This window comes from Lepidochelys olivacea, assembly GCF_965140295.1.
Source record: "Lepidochelys olivacea isolate rLepOli2 genome assembly, chromosome: 5".
Taxonomy (NCBI): Eukaryota; Metazoa; Chordata; order Testudines; family Cheloniidae; genus Lepidochelys; species Lepidochelys olivacea.
In genome coordinates this window covers 34,983,430-35,001,125 of record NC_140415.1, presented here as the reverse complement: position 1 = coordinate 35,001,125, position 17,696 = coordinate 34,983,430, and the positions used below count along the sequence as shown (strand labels likewise).

Below are 17,696 nucleotides of genomic sequence, written 5' to 3'. Positions count from 1 at the left end.
GACAAACATAGTACCGGTCTTTAAAAAGGAGAACAAAGAGGAGCCACGGAACCCAACTTCAATACCTGGAAAGACACTGGACAAATTATGAATCAATTTATAAGCACCTAGAGGATAATAGGGTAAATAGTAAGAGCCAACAGGGATTTGTCAAGAACAAATCATGCTAAACCAACCTCATTTTCTTCTTTGACAGGGTTACTGGCCTTGTGGATGTGGGGACCAGATACAGTTTGATTTTAGGAAAGCTTTTGACACAGTCCCACATGACATTCTCATAGGCAAATTAGGGAACTGTTGTCTAGATGACATTGCTATAAAGTGGGTGTAAAACTGAGTGAAAGACTGTGCTAAAAGAGTAGTTATCTATGGCTCACTGTGAGACAGGGAGGACATAACTGGTGGATCCTACAGGAGTCCATTCTGAGTCCAGTACTATTAACTATTTTCATTAATGACTTTGATAATGGAGTGGAGAGTATACTTATGTTTGTGGATGACACCAGGCTGAGGTGGGTTCCAAGCCCTTTCGAGGACAGGAATAGAATTCAAAGATAAGTTGGATAATGGGTTTGAAATCAACAAGGTGAAATTCAATAAAGACAAGTGCAAAGTACTACACTTAGGAATTAAAAAAATCAAATGCACAATTACAAAATGGGGAATAACTTGACTGGGCAGTAGTACTGCTGAAAAGGATCTGGGCTTATAGTGGATCACAAATTGAATTTGAGCGAGTGCAGTTATGAAAAGGGCTAATCTCATTCTGGGGTGCATTAACAGGAGTGTTGTATCTAAGACAAGGGAGGTACTTGTTCTGTTCTCTTCTGCACTGGTGCGGCCTCAGCTGGAACACTGTATCCAGTTTAGGATGGCACACTTTAAGAAAGATGTGAACAAATTAGAGTAAGTCCAGAAAAGAGCAACAAAAATGATAAAAGGTTTAGAAAACCTTATCTATGAGGAAGGACTGAAAGAACTGGGCATGTTTACTCTTGGGGAGACCTGATAAGTCTTCATATATTTTAAGGGCTGTTATAAAGAGGATGATGATCAGTTGTTCTCCATGTCCACTAAAGGTGGGCCAAGAAGTTAATTGGCTTAATTTTTGCAGCAAGAGAGATTGGGTTAAATGTTAGGGGAAATGTTCCAACTATAGGAATAGTTAAGCAATGGAATAGGTTACAAAGGGAGCTTGTAGAATACCCATCTTTTAGATGAACACCTGGTAGGGTTGGTCTAGGTATACCATGTCCTGCCTCAGCACAAGGCACTGGATTACCTGCCTCTGGAGATTCCTTCCAGCCCTATTAGGGTGACCAGATAGCAAGTGTGAAAAATTGGGACGGGGTGGTGGGTAATAGGTCTCTATATAAGAAAAAGTCCCAAATATCGGGACTGTCCCTATAGAACTGGGACATCTGGTCACCATAAGCCCTACAATTCTGTCAGTCTGTGGCAACCTCAGTGGTTCAGGAGCCCAATTAGCAATTAACATTACCTAAGAGAGCCACAGTTGTGTGACTTTGTTTCATTTACCTATAGTACTATTGATATTTAAAAAGAGGGACAGGGGAGACATTTATATATTCTCACAGCAAATAAGTTAATAAATTAGTGCAAGTTGATAACTGAATTGGTTAATAACATAGCAAAAGCATTCTGGTTGGTTAATAATTAAATCACACACGAGCTGGAAAGAGCTGCAGGAGACACATTAAAGAGCCACTTGTGGCTTGTGAGCTGTAGTCCGAGTATTGTATATGATGAATAGCCACTGTAAAAATGGGTTAGACATTTAAGTAGCCAAGTAAACACAATATAAACCCATACATGGGAGCTCTTTGTGAGAGGCGAGGGAACAAGGGCTATCAACGTCTGCAAAATTAAATTAAATTAAAAACAGTCCCCCACTCACCTAAGTTTGTAGCTCTTCTGTCTGGGAAGATAATCTTACAGATATGAACCATGTCTAAACAGATGCCTTATTAACTTCCTAAGACTGCAGACACAGCTCCAGTGCCTTTGCAGCTGCTCATAGATTGTCCTTACTAGTGTTCAAAAGCATTGGACAGCAACTAAACTAACAAGAATTAAGTCAATTTCACTTCTACTGTGGCTTGGAAAAGCTGGTAGCAGCCACAGAGGCACCTAGTGTAGCAATATAGTTGAAGAAGAACTCAAAAACTTTGGTAGTGTAAGGAATAGACATCTTCTTCTCAGCAGCCAAGAATCTCTGGGGGACAGTAAGGAACAATGTTCATCCTTTCCAGCCCCCAAAGAATGGGTGTGGGGATTAAAGTTTATTAGGTCTGAGCTTGCCAGTAATTGATCTGAAAGTTGGCATTTCTCAGCAAGGTACAGGGACAACACTGCCTGAAATTCAAGCATTCTCCACTTTCCCAAGAGCCCACCTACTTATTCACCCCAATTGTGGGCCCTCTTTCCCTTCGCAGTCTTTCATATTGGTCTTTGGCTGGTAGGTTAATCTCTCTGGCTAGGAAATATAGAATAAAGCACTCAGAGGTCCTGAAATATAATTCTTCTATTATGGATTATTTTTACGTATATGGTGGCATACCTTTATTTGGCTGAATTGTCTTTTTCTAACTTGGCTTTTGGGAGATGTGAATTAGATCAGATCTATAATGCATCGAGAACTGTGTTACATTTGGGATATTTTTAATGTGATTCCACGCATCTGGAAAACAAGTTTTAAAGGCCTTGTGTATATTTTTATTTGTAGGTATATTCTGTGCCTCATCTTTTAAGCTTCTGGCACTAGGTCTACTGTAGATGTTCAACATTATTATACATTTGTCAACTTGTACATGTATTTCCCTAAACTTGAAGGAAACAGTTATGTTTCAGATACCACTGTGATAATTTAGCATATGTTGACTTTATAATGGCAGTTATCTGATTAATGTATATGTAGATAACCACAATATTGAAGTCATAGCAAAGACTTCCTGTAATTCCAGTATCTGTTTCATAGTGTAAAACACTTTCATGTCTCACACTACTGCATCTGGATCAAAGGAACGTCAGGATTTTCCTCTATAAAAAAAGATATGGTATTAAGTTTAACCATACAGTAGTTGGTGTCCTCAAATATCTAGATATTCCCATCTTTTAATGGAAAATTAATTGCTTTGTTTTAGCAATCTGACACATGCATAAAAGCAAAGTCTGAATTTTGTAAGGATGGTGAAGTTCTATTCAGCACTTTAAAGCCAAGTCATGACAATCTAGTTATAATTTCCAGACTGTAATTTTTATTAATCTGCAAACAAGTTGCAATCCAAAAATCTTTCTTACTTCACAAACTTTAAAAAACTAGGTTATTTCTAATCTGATCCTCACAGGGGTTACTGATCAGTATAATACTATTACCCAACTCTTGTATAGCATTTCTTAATCATAATGTTACCCGCACACTCTAGGGCAGTGGTGAGCGACCTGCAGCCCACCAGGATAATCTGCTGGCAGGCTGTGAGACAGTTTTATACTTACTGTCTGCAGGCACGGCTGCCTGCAGCTTCCAAGGTATACCCCAGTTAATTTAGGCCACCTCCACCTTACCCAGGTTCTAGGGCTCGGGGCAAAAGGCACCTACTCTTACCGAGTTCCTAGGGCTCAGGGCCACCCTTACCCAATTCCTAGGGCTCAGGGCTTAATCTTCTACGGATTTGCAGGGCCTTCTCCTGGTTAAAGAGACAATCACCAAGCAGAATACGCATGCTAAGCATACAGTGCTGTGCTCACCAATCCTGATTACATGGGCGGACTTTCCTTGTTGGCTATGCAAAGTCAGTCTTGTTTGGGTTCTGGTTGCTGCATGTCACAGTCATGCATACGATTTAGCAGCTCTGATCTTGGGCTGTGTCTTGGAGGTGAGTTCTTCTTCTTCCAGGTCTTTCCTTCTTTTTTTCTTTTCCTTTCTTTCCCACCTGGTCGCCTTCTTGGACCTCCCAGTTTATATAGTAAAAGAAAGGAAAAAAGAAAAAGAAGGAAAGACCTGGGTGTGGTGTTCTGTCCCATCTAGTGGCACTGAGACCATTTAGAATGAGAGTGAGAGAGATAAGGAGTCTGCTCTACAGCCTTAGCTAACAGCCAATTGGCACTTAAATCATGGAGTAGAGGCTCATTTACTAAGCTCCAGAGGTCCCTGGTTCGATCCCGCCCGCCGGTGACTGGGGTCTGTTGGCCTTACACTTACCTATATCTTGACCAATCATTTTACTAAAGTATTACAAAATAATTCTTTGACCAGTCCTAATATATTGCAAAACAATTCCTTAACTAATCATACCCTGCCACCTTAGTTGATTTAAATGTTGCATAATTGTTTCCGTCTCTTGCATAACTAATCAAAGAACCAGATAGAGACTATAGAGATAAACAATGGAGAAGTAGGGGCCATAAAGTCAAAACAATAAAGTAGTATAGATTTCACAATCACAACTGTTGATAAGTGATTCCTTGCCAGACAGAATGCTAACAAAAAAAGTTTTCTTTAAACATCTTAATATCTGATCTTTAATCTGGTGCTGATCAGTACTATTAGAACAGGAGCGCCTCCTTAACAGACTGATATTTCATTGTTTTAATGTAATTTAGATGGAATGTGAGGCTGACTTTCTGCTTTTTAGTTCACAGCTGCTGCTGTCCTAATGTGACTGCAGAAAAAAGGCCTCAGACCTCACACTAGCTCTCAAAGCACTTTACAAAGGAGGTCAATATCATGATCTCCATTTTAAGCAAGAGACAAATAAAAGATTACCTTTAGAAAGTAATTACAAATAAATCCCAATTTTTCCAAACGCTGATTCAAAACTCAAGTTATCTGAAATGTATTCCCTCACTTCTAAAGTCTTACAACATCAACATTAGTTTGTTCAAAACTATATTAGAAGGGTTTTGGAGACCTTCATAAAATCTGGGGTTTACCTGTAGTAGAATGAGCAGTAAAGCTGAATTCCACAGTATCTCATGTTAAAAAGATTGCCTCATGTTCTCCAAAAGAGCTCTGACCCATTTGTTGCTTTCCATATAAAAGTGGAAGCATATCTCAAATTAGTATTAATCAGCATTGTAAAACAACCTCATCAAGGTTTTCCCCCCTATGTTCTCACAGTTTACTATGACCCCTTTTAATGTTTAAAAGGCAATCTCTTTAATTTCCAAATTTGTTTTTCCCTCCACTGGGCATATATTAAGTGTATTTGGGTTACTTAAATTCTTGGTTTATGTGACTGGTAATCTTAATTTCTAGCACTGTTCAGTGTATACAAACCTTTACAAAAGCATCAGCAAAAAAAGTTAACAGCTGCACATGAATGTTGCATAAAAACTCAAGTTTATTTCCATAGATGACAGCTTCTAACAAATAGGTTTTCTATATTAATAATGGTACTGCGATAGCCTCTTATGCAGAATTGGAGAATTTTCTTTTGGAGGTTTTAGTACAAGTTAGTCACTATCAACAGACTGACACTTGTATAATAGACTTAGGACTAATATTTATCTTTGCAAATTACCTCAAGCATTTTGTATATACTCTGGAGTTGCTAGGGTTAGATTTAGAGACGCTCTCTCTGTTACAGTCTGAATGACTGTTTCAGAGAACAAACCTGCAGCCACAAGGTAAAAGAAGGAAATAAAACATTTGTAAATAAATCTGTAGGTCATAAAATTTTGGTATAAATTAATCTAACAGAATCACTGTGATTAAGTTTTGATGAATAGTTCTGGGAGTTTTCCAACAGAGCATTCAATCTGAAGACACATTTTTTTCTAAAGAAAAGCACTTCACCTGCAGACAATTATTTGATCATTTCCCAAGAACAGAGAGGCTGTTTGCTGCCCTCTTATATGGAATGCACCTGTGGGTGGCCCAGGGTCCATCCCTGATAGGGATGGGGATATAAAAGAGGTCCTGGGAGTTTACTGTGAGAGTGTGTTTATTAGCAGTGAACTGAGTTATTCTAGGTTATAGGAATACACTGTTATTGGGGTTTGTAGGAAAGGGGGCTTTATGGGCTGCCTTTCAACAACTACTTATAGGACATGTGCTTTATGGGCTGCCTTTCAATGAGTGCTTATAGGACATGTAGTGAGAGTCTGGGATGCTTATGAATTTATAATTGAACTCTTACACTTTTTTTGATGTAGTGCTGTTAAGAGCATCTTGAGCTTGACAAATAGAAGTGGAACCATTTGTCTCCTATTTGTTCTCTCTTCCTCAGCTGGTACCACAGATGTTGGACAGTCATGAAATGAGTGAAAATGAACCAGACTTTTAAAAGTTTTTATGTATCAAAACAAACAATCCACAACCTGAAGAACTAGTTGCATGAAAAGGAAAACCATCTTTATGATTAGAAAATGAACACTTATATCCCTTACTGAAATCCTAGATTAAGGAAGATTTACACTACCTTTTATTGAAGGGTCTTATATTCTGAAGATTGAGAGCACACAGCTGTGTAGCTTGTATCTATGTAGTTTGCTGTTAGAAACTTCTGATATTTCTCATACTTGATTAATTTTTTTATGAGCTACAAGATCAAAAATAAACATCTTAAAACCATCTAGTCATGCACACATCTGGCCTATGTAAATGCATGTTCTTAGTACCTTTTCCTTCATTCTTCTGCCTCACTTCCTTTTGATGATTTTCCACCCACTAGTTATATCTTGTCTTAGTTAGAGTGTAAGCTCTTTGGGGTTGGAGCTGTCTTTTACTGTGTTTGCATAGTCCTATCACAATACGGCCCTGATGGGGCTTTTATTCACTAAATACTATTCTAGAAGTACTTTCAAAAGGTGGGCACCTACCTTTGTGCCATACAGATCCCACAACATCTTTATCTACCACCAGTCCACCTGTAGAAGACATTATAGGACAAAAGCCAATGCTAGCAGTGCCAAAATAAAAAGCACTTGACTGTTACACCGCTGAAAGAAAAAAAAAGTTTGTTGGCATGCTGGATGAATTATTTCACTTCAATTTCTGCGTGTTTTCAAACTGTAGTCCCACACAGAGCATGTTGCAGTAATCTAATCTCAACATGGAGAAGGCAGGGATAAATTGCAGTGACCTCTGCATCCAAAAGCAAAGCTTGCACCCTTCTTATCAAGTGCAGATGTGGGAAAAAACTGCTCCTGGGCATAGCTGCGAACTCAGCATCCATGAGCAGCAGAGAATGTAAAACGAACTTCAAATTGCCAACATGAGTAATAAGTGGTAGGCACACACTCTTATTCAGTGGGGTAAGTAGTAATCTCCATTATTTATTGTGATTGATTCCCCAATCTGTTCCCATTAGATTTTTTTTTTTTCCTGGAATGAGCCTTTGGTGGTAAGCCTCTGGTGAGTAGCCTTCCTCAAAGCCCCAGTTTTAGCCAGACACTTGGATAAATCACTCAGCTAGTCTTCGGGGAACTTGGCCATCAGGACAGAAGAATGCTCTTATGCAATCACCCTCTACTATCCCCAGAAATCTCTCAGACACAGAGAAACAGAACTTTCTTTCTTGAGCATATATGCAAGATTGTAAGCTTTTTGGGACAGGGATTGTGTTTTTGTTCTGCATTTGTACAGCACCTAGCACAATGGGGTCCTGGGTGCTACCGTAATAACAATAATTAACATTGAGAGATAGCAACTTTAGAACTGATAAAGGGAAATATTCAGAACATAATTAGACTGTAACTCACTGCCACATGATATCATTGAGGCCAAGAATTTAGCAACATTCAAGAGGGGTTGGACATATAGAGGACAAGAATATCCAGAGTTACAACAATTAATACAAACACAGAATTTTGGATGGGATAATAATTCAGGGTTTAAGGCAGTCTCTAACTCTGAGGGATTAGGATCAAACCTTTATGAGGGCAGATTATTCCATAACTGACTGCTATGGGGTTTTTGCACCCTTCTCTGAGGCGTCATACTGGCTATATCGACTGTGGGTCTGATCCAGGGGTTCTCAACCTTCACTGCACTGCGACCCTGTTCTGACAAAAAAAATTACTACAGGACCCCAGGATGGGGTGAGCCTGCCCAAGTCCCGCCGCACTGGGTGGGGGTGGGTTGAGCCAAAGCCTAAGGGCTTCAGCCCTGGGTGGGGGGCCTTTAACCTGAGCTCTGCCATCCAGGGCTGAAGCCCTTGGTCTCAGGCTTTGGCCCCGGCGGTGGGGTTGGGTTTCAGCCCTGGGCCCCAACAAGTCTAACTTCAGCCCTGGTGATGCCTTTTGATACAGTCTCTCACAGTATTCTTGCCAGCAAGTTAAAGAAGTATGAGCTGGATAAATGGACTACAACAGAGGTAGGCAACCTTTCAGAAGTGGTGTGCCGAGTCTTCATTTATTCACTCTAATTTAAGGTTTTACATGCCAGTAATACATTTTAACATTTTTAGAAGGTCTCTTTCTACAAATCTATAATATATAACTAAGCTAAGTAAATAAGGTTTTTAAAATGTTTAAGAAGGTTCATTTAAAATTAAATTAAAATGCAGAGCCCCCCCGGACCAGTGGCCAGGACCCGGGCAGCGTGAGTACCACTGAAAATCAGCTCGTGTGCTGCCTTTGGCACGTGTGCCATAGGTTGCCTACCCCTGGGCTACAAGGTGGATAGAAAGCTGGCTAGATCATTGGGCTCAATGGGTAGTGATCAATGGCTCCATTTCTAGTTGGCAGCTGGTATCAAGCAGCGTGCTCCAAGAATCAGGTTTTGTTCAATATCTTCATTAATGATCTGAAGGATGGAGTGGATTGCATCCTCAGCAAGTTTGCAGATGACACTAAACTGGGAGGAGTGGTAGATATGCTGGAGGGTAGGGATAGGATACAGAGGGACCTAGACAAATCAGAGGATTGGGACAAAAGAAATCTGATGAAGTTGAGCAAGGACAAGTGCAGAGTCCTGCACTTAGGATGGAAGAATCCCATGCACTGCTACAGACTAGGGACTGAGTGGCTAGGCAGCAGTTCTGCAGAAAAGGACCCAGGGGTTACAGTGGACGAGAAGCTGGATACGAGTCAACAGTGTGCCCTTGTTGCCAAGAAGGCTAATGGCATTTTGGGCTGTATAAGTAGGAGCATTGCCAGCGGATCGAGGACAATGATCATTCCCCTCTATTTGGCATTGATGAGGCCTCATCTGGAGTACTGTGTCCAGTTTTGGGCCCCACACTACAAGAAGGGTGTGGAAAAATTGGAAGGAGTGCAGCGGAGGGCAACAAAAATGATTAGGGGGCTGGAGCACATGATTTATGAGGAGAGGCTGAGGGAACTGGGATTATTTAGTCTGCAGAAGAGAAGAACGAGGGGGGGATTTGATAGCTGCTTTCAGCTACCTGAAAGGTGGTTCCAGAGAGGATGGATCTAGACTGTTCTCAGTGGTAGTAGATGACAGAACAAGGAGTAATGGTCACAAGTTGCAGTGGGGGAGGTTTAGGTTGGATATTAGGAAAAACTTTTTCACTAGGAGGGTGGTGAACACTGGAATGGGTTACCTAGGGAGGTGGTGGAATTTCCTCCTTTAGATGTTTTTAAGGTCAGGCTTGAGAAAGCCCTGGCTGGGATGATTTAGTTGGGGATTGGTCCTGCTTTGAGCAGGGGGTTGGACTAGATGACCTCCTGAGGTCCCTTCCAACCCTGATATTCTATGATTAAAACAGAGTCACGAACTGCTTTGGGGTCCTGAACCACAGTTTGAGAACCGCCGGCTAATCCAATATGGCAATTCCCATGTTTCTAACTTTCAAGAAGTGACTCCTTCCTATCCCTGCTAAGAACAGCAAATGTATCACCTCCTGAAGTAGCGAACATGAAATTTAGATACTATAGCAATTAAAAAAACATTAGAAACTGTTTGACAAATCCTCTGCTTTTTATGTTTTGACCTTTAATAACTAGATAATTTACTAGATTGCATGACATTTCACAATATAATAACACAAAGGTTATATCTGGTTGTGTTCTCTAACTCGGTGGAATGTTACCGGGCTACATTAGTGCAATTAATCTGAGCAGCAGTTGTCCTGTGGCCTAATTCTGATATTTCTTGTTTAGTGCCAAAAATGAAAATCAATAGCTTAGTTAGCATATTTTTGTTTCCACATCAGAAGGATTCAGCGTTTCTGGAAGTACTTTCAGTGTTAGTTACATTTGTTTTTGCTTGCACTGTGGGCAAACAGCCAAAACATTATTTTATCTTTAAAGAGAAGCACTGATGCCAATATCTGTTAAACACTTTGAAGACCAGAAATGTTTTGCAGCTGTTCTGCCATGTGGGAGCTGGGTCTTGCATTGTGTGGAGGAGTGGGATGCATGTTTATTGCTTTAAGAGATGGAATGGTGTAGCTGAAGACTTTCATATAAAAAAACTACCAATTTTAAACTTGGGAGGTGAGGGAATTTAGTAAAGTCTCATTCTCTTGTACCTTGAATGGATGTGAGGGACTCTCCTGGATTACAAATCCAGGCATAGTAGGGAGAACAGGCTCCATGTGGCTGCTATTCAGAGGTGAAAGTAAGCTGGTACGCCCTGGTACGGTGTACCGGTAAGAGCCGGTGCACCGTACTAGGACCGGCTTTCCCAGACGGCAATTTAAAGCCCTGGGGTAGCAGTGGCGGGGCTCTGGCGGGGATTTAAAGGGCCCCGGAACTCCAGCCCCCGCTACCGCCCCGGTCTTTTACATCCCCGCCGCTGCTACCCCAGGGCTCGGGTAGCAGGGCTCAGGCGGGGATTTAAAGGGCCCCAGAGCTCCAGCCGCCACTACCCCCCCCCAGGGCTCCTGAGTGATTTAAATGGCCCGGGGCTCTGCTGCAGTAGCAGCAGCTGGAGCCCTGGACCCTTTTAATCGACCCCAAGCCCCGGGGTTCCCAGCTGCCTCTGCAGCTGGTAGCTTGGGGGTGACTTAAAGGGCCCCGGGCTCCCAGCCGCCACTATCGCAGCTGGAGCCCTGGCCCTTTAAATCAAGATTTAAAGGCCCTGCCTCTTCCCATTAAGGCCACGCCTCTTCCAGTTGAGGCCACGCCCCCTGCTCAGGACTCCGGTGTACCGGTAAATCCTCTAACTTACTTTCACCCCTGCTACTATTCCCCCTTGGGAGCGAGTTGGGGACACACAAAGGTAGGGAATGGACAGAGCCTTGGCTTCTCCCTCCCCAGGGCATTGGAACTGAGAAGACGTGAAGTGTGATGTAAGATGCACTCTGTAAAGGCTTGCATTAAGTTATTTCCCCCCAAGAGCAAAGGAGGAGCAAGGAAGGAGTTGTGACCGTGAGTTCACCATTTCTTCCTAGGGTTCCTTCTGCGGCAGTGAAGCTAGATGCCACCCCTTTTGCAGGGCTTAATCTAGCCCAGAGTGAACATTTTGGTAGAACAAACTGTGTTGCTAATTTTAAGTAAAGTCTTTGATCGCAATTTTGTTCTCAGATATGCATGCACAGCTCCTGGTAATTGCACAAGTGGATTTGGGTGCAGAATTAGTCTTCTTGTGTTTGGTAGTTACATGTTTTGGGTGTTGCTTTTTAAAATTAGGGAAGAAAAAAGTTATTTATTGTTCTGTATTTCAGGTAGAAAAGGACAAGGAAAAATCGTTTGAAAAGCAGTCTTTCGTGGGACTGGAGATGCTTAAATAGCAGTGAACTAGGGCTGAAAGTGGACAACAATTTAAATGTGATCTTTGTTATATGGTGACAGTGAAAGCCAGTATGATTATGTTCTGCATACAAAGTCCCCCAAAAGAGCAAGAGATGCCAGGCTGCCCTAGAACTAAAGCAGTCAGCTAATTACATGATATGCAGAAGATTTAAAATGAGAACTCATTCAGTTTTTTTTGCAGCTATAGAAATATAGAGACAACTAGTGGCAGTAACTATAGAGTGAGTGAATTTTAATGTCACGTACTTACATATGCATGTACGAACTTCCCAAGACATATTTAAGAAAATAGAAAATTCTCATTGCTTAAGTGGATTGAGCTTTTACAGACTAAGTTATAGGTGGTGTCTGAGTTAATGGGAAAAAATACCCACCCCCTACTGTATCTAAATGATTGACTGAAAAAAGCCCACTTCTATAAATCAGAGCTCTTTCTCCATATCTGCTCTTATTTGTTACAGAGACAATGTGGGTGAGGTAATATCTTTTATTGGACCAACTTCTGTTGGTGTGAGAGACAAATTTTTGAGTCACACAGAGCTCTTCTTCAGATCTCAAGAAAAGCTCTGTGTGTCTCAAAAGTTTGCCTCTCTCCAACAGAAGTTGGTCCAATAAAGATGTTACTTCACCCACCTTGTTTCTCTAATATCCTGGGACTGACATGGCTACAACTACACTGGTTTGTTATAGTCATTTTCAAGAAAGGTGCTCTGACTTTGTCTCAGGACCTTTCCCCTCTTTCTTGGGGCTCAGTTTAGTATTATGGAATGTACTGCCCAGTCCCAAAGAGAATATAAAAAACAAATTCCTTAAATGATGTGCTAAATTCACATGTTCTAACAGCAAGAGACATTCTGATGTTACTGGCTTGACTCTGTTCATATTTCTTGATGATATGATTGGCAGCTTATTGTAACCAGAGCAAAAACAATTTCTCTTCAAAAGATATGGTCCCAGAGACATTCAAAAGGTCACCTCTAATGTGGTTTTAGCCAAAAACCATACTGAAGAGATTCCCCTAGGGGAACCTGACTGCTACACTATAATAACATGCTTCTTTCACTGGTGAAGAACCCAAACACAGACAATGTCAGGACACTGTAGGTGGTCCTGGCCCGAGTAGTGTTTTAGCCATGGATAAATGCTTAGGTTGATAGATCCGTTTGCCGAGTTAGCTGCCCCATCCACAACTATGGAGTTGAAGGGTTGGCTCGTAAAAGGCAAAATTTATAATCCCAAGGATTCTTTTGTCAATTGTTCTGTCATTTCCACTGTATAACACTGAGATATTTTTCCCCCAGTGGTTCACTGTCAGGCATTTTTGATCCTCTACTACCTCTATCCTAGTTGTTCTCTAGTTCATCCAGGAAGATCTAGATAAAGGCATAGCTCTGTGCACAATAAAGCTTACCCCAAGGGATGTGGTGGGTTCTTCAAGAGTTGGAATCTTTAATCAAGATTGGATGTCTCTCTAAAATATAATGTTGTTGTTCTGCCACAGGGTATCAGGCTTGGTGCAGGAATCACTGGGTGAAATTCTATCACCTGTGTTATGCATCAGGTCAGACTAGATGATCATAGTTACATCTATCTACATAGTTACATCTACATCTGTCATAGTTACAACTATAAGTATAGTTATATACTTACAACTATACTTATAGTAATAGTCCCCTTCTGACCTTAAAATCTATGAAAGGTTCAAATATCAACTATAGATTTCCTAAGGGAGTTCACTGGTAGGACTCTAGTCAAATCGCATACCATTGTTCCTATTGTAGGATCTAATGTAACAATAGAAATATAACTCCTCAGAATCTTAAAACAGGGATTGAAAGCTTCTGCGTTCTTCCAGTTGAACTTCTCACGGCCCATGATATTATACTGCTTTCTTAAAATGTAGTGTGGCCATAGTGGAAGTGGTGATCTTGAGATTAAGGCATGGGGTGGGACTCGAAAAAATCTAGGTTCATTTTCCATCTGTGGCATAGACTTCCCATGAGTCTGGGGCAAAACACTTAATTTCTCTGTGCCTCAGATTGCCATCTGTATGGGGTGGTGGTGGGGGTGATAGTACCTCTTCTCTCCATCTCTCTTGTCTTTGAAAAAGGGAGATGTTTACATTCCTCTGTTATCAGAGCAATAATATTTTATCTATAGAGAACAACAACAACAAAAAGGTCAGGAAAACGGCTTTTGATTTTTCAGGCACATGTTGAATGAGAGGTTCTAGTCTAAGGCATCTGAGATCTATTGTCCATTTACTTGCCTCCTGTCTACAGTGTGTTTATGGGAAGAGGAACTCCTGTCCATTCAACTCCAAAACTTATTTGACTAAATCAGTTGTTTTCCAGCACTTTTATTCTGCAGATTATTTCATTAGAGAAAGATCCTTTAGTGCAGTAGTTCTCAACCAGGGGGCTGGGGCCCCCTAAGGGGCCTCAAGCAGGTTTCAGGGGGGCATCCAAGCAGGGCCAGCATTAGACTCACTGGGGGCCAGGGCAGAAAGCTGAAGCCCCACTGCATGGGGCTGAAGCCCAGGTTCCTGAGCCCTGCCACCTGAGGCTGAAGCTGGAGCCTGAGCAATGTAGCTTTTTGGGGGCCCCTGTGGCATGGGGCCCCAGGGCAATTGCCCTGCTTGCTACCCCCTAACACCAGCTCTGGCTTTTATATGCGGAAAACCAGTTATTGCGGCACAGGTGGGCCGTGGAGTTTTTATAGCATGTTGCGGGAGGCCTCTGAAAGAAAAAGGTGGAGAACCCCTGCTTTAGTGGACCACATAACTTTCTGACCTCCCTCCTTACTACTAGAATCTTCTCTCTTTTTTGGAGATTTTTGGACCACAGATTGAGAACCACAGCCCTAGGTTTATGCCCTCTTCGGTGTCGTCTGCTTTTGCTGTAGAACTAAGCATGGTGATGATATTAAAGTCTTTCCACTGCTTCTCTAAACATGAGACGTAGGGCCATCAGTGTGTTTAGCTGTTGGCCACAGGGTTCTCAGTAGCATTATTTCCTTGATATAGTATGTATCTATCTAGCATCCTATTGTGCACTGCACCAGCTGTCTGGATTGGTGTATTCTAGCATGCGAATAAGGAAATTTAATTCTTACTATTAATTTAGGTATATAGTAGATACCCAGTGTGTGTGTGTGTATGGTAAGGATGAGGAGGCATTTTGCAAAAGTACATATATTGTAAGTCTCTCTTTTTTTCTTTTAGTATCATTTTATGGTGATAGCTACGTGGAATTGAACATTGCAGAATCATCCACTCGAACATCACTGCAGTTACGATTTCGAACCAGCAAGCCACACGGATTGCTTTTTCTTGCAGCTGGAAAAGAGGATCATTGTTTGGTGGAATTGCACTCGGGATATTTAAAGGTGTGATTTTTAATTATAAAAAATAGAGAGCACAGGTACTGGTTTGCCTAGTGTTTGTCTTTGGAGTCATAGAGGGACCACCAAGTCATCTAGTCTGACCTGTACGTCACAGGCCACTAAACTCCACGCAGCCACCTCTGCACCTTGTCCAACAACCAGAATTAGACTAAAGCACTACAGCTCTCAGGAGACTAAACCGTTGTGTGTTGTAAGCAGAGAAGAGGAGGGACCAAGGTGTACCAACGCCTGAGGCCCCTGCAATGGCAGTGAATTGGTAAAGTAAGATATACAGTAAAACCTCAGAGTTACGAACACCAGAGTTATCAACCTACTGGTTAATCACACACCTCATTTGCAAAAAGAAAAGGAGTACTTGTGGCACCTTAGAGACTAACCAATTTATTTGAGCATGAGCTTTCGTGAGCTACAGCTCACTTCATCGGATGCATACCGTGGAAACTGCAGAAGACATTATATACACACAGAGACCATGAAACAATACCTCCTCCCACCCCACTGTCCTGCTGGTAATAGCTTATCTAAAGTGATCATCAAGTTGGGCCATTTCCAGCACAAATCCAGGTTTTCTCACCCTCCGCACCCCCCCCCCCCCCCACACACAAACTCACTCTCCTGCTGGTAATAGCCCATCCAAAGTGACCACTCTCTTTAAAATGTGTATGATAATCAAGGTGGGCCATTTCCTCCACAAATCCAGGTTCTCTCACCCCCCCCCACCCCCATACACACACAAACTCACTCTCCTGCTGGTAATAGCTTATCTAAAGTGATCATCAAGTTGGGCCATTTCCAGCACAAATCCAGGTTTTCTCACCCTCCGCCCCCCCCCCCCCCCACACAAACTCACTCTCCTGCTGGTAATATTATTACCTGCTATTACCAGCAGGAGAGTGAGTTTGTGTGTGTATGGGGGTGAGGGAGTGAGAGAACCTGGATTTGTGCTGGAAATGGCCCACCTTGATTATCATGCACATTGTAGGGAGATTCCGCAGTTTTTGGAAATATTCCTAAGCTATTACCAGCAGGAGAGTGAGTTTGTGTGTGGGGGGGTGGAGAGTGAGAAAACCTGGATTTGTGCTGGAAATGGCCCAACTTGATGATCACTTTAGATAAGCTATTACCAGCAGGACAGTGGGGTGGGAGGAGGTATTGTTTCATGGTCTCTGTGTGTATATAATGTCTTCTGCAGTTTCCACGGTATGCATCCAATGAAGTGAGCTGTAGCTCACGAAAGCTCATGCTCAAATAAATTGGTTAGTCTCTAAGGTGCCACAAGTACTCCTTTTCTTTTTGCGAATACAGACTAACACGGCTGTTACTCTGAAACACCTCATTTGGTACCAGAAATACACTGTCAGGCAGCAGAGACAAAAAACAAAACCAAAAAACAAATACTGTACAGTACAGTACTGTGTTAAATGTGAACTACTAAAAATATAAAGGGAAAGTTTTTAAAAAAAGATTTGACAAGGTAAGGAAATTGTTTTTGTGCTTGTTTTGTTTAAATTAAGATGATTAAAAGCAGCATTTTTCTTCTGCGTTGTAAAGTTTCAAAGCTGTATTAAGTCAATGTTCAGCTGTAAACTTTTGAGAGAACCACCATAACGTTTTGTTCAGAGTTACGAACATTTCAGAGTTGCAAACAGCCTCCATTCCTGAGGTATTCATAACTCTGAAGTTCTGCTGTTCCCAGATAATCCTGGCAAGTGAACCACATCTCATGCTGCAGAGGAAGGCAAAACCCCCAAAAGGTCTGAACAGGGGGAAAATTCCTTCCCAACCCTGAATATGGCAATCATTTAGACCCTAACCATGTGAGCAAGAACCAGTAAGCCAAGTGTCTATGAGAGAGAATGCTTGGTGCCACCTCAGAGCCCTGACCCTGCCTATCTAGTGTCCTGTCTCCAGCTACGGCCATCTCTGATGTTTCAGAGGAAGGAGACAATCCCTTCCCCCCTCCCAGATTATACTGAGGTGAAAATTCCCTTCATGGCCCCCACAGGTGTCTAGATGAAGCATGAGATTGTAGAAATATAAGACATAAAGGGACCCCCCTCCACCTCAGGACTGTCAAATGCAGCCCCCACACCACTGCAGGCAACCATGGTATACAGTCCCACTCATACTTTTATCAAGAACTATCTTAAAACTGATTGAGTTGTTTGCCCCCACTGCTCCCAGAATCTCACCCCTGTGATGGTTAGCAACCTTTGTCTATGTTCCAGCCTAAATTTATTCATGGCCAGTTATTACCCATTTGTTCTTGTGCCATGCCAACATTGTTCTTTAGCTTAAATATCTCTTCTCTGTCCCTGGTATTTATCTCCCTGATAAATGTATAGAGAGCAATTAAATCCTCTCTCGGCCTTCTTTTTGTTAGGCTAAACAAGCCAGGCTCTTTTAGTCTCCTGTTATAAGATAGGCTGTCATTACTTTGATCATCCTAGTAGCCTTTCTCTGCACCTGTTCTAGTTTGAATTCATCTTTCTTCAGTTTGGGTGAACACAATTGTACATAATATTCAAAATGAGATCTTAGCAGTGTCTTGTCCTATCTCTACTGGAAATACCTCACCTAACACGTGCTAGGACTGCATTTGTCTT

The 17,696-nt window shown here is 41.8% G+C and overlaps 1 protein-coding gene across 1 annotated transcript in view; it reads left to right on the top strand.

The window, feature by feature from the left end:
* Nucleotides 1-17,696, top strand: part of LOC311520401 (chondroitin sulfate proteoglycan 4-like) — a 63,141-nt gene that overhangs the window by 10,201 nt on the left and 35,244 nt on the right. The window contains exon 2 of the mRNA XM_084627811.1: nucleotides 14,909-15,072. Coding sequence (XP_084483937.1) covers nucleotides 14,909-15,072 — 164 coding nt within the window. The remainder of the gene's footprint in view (nucleotides 1-14,908; nucleotides 15,073-17,696) is intronic.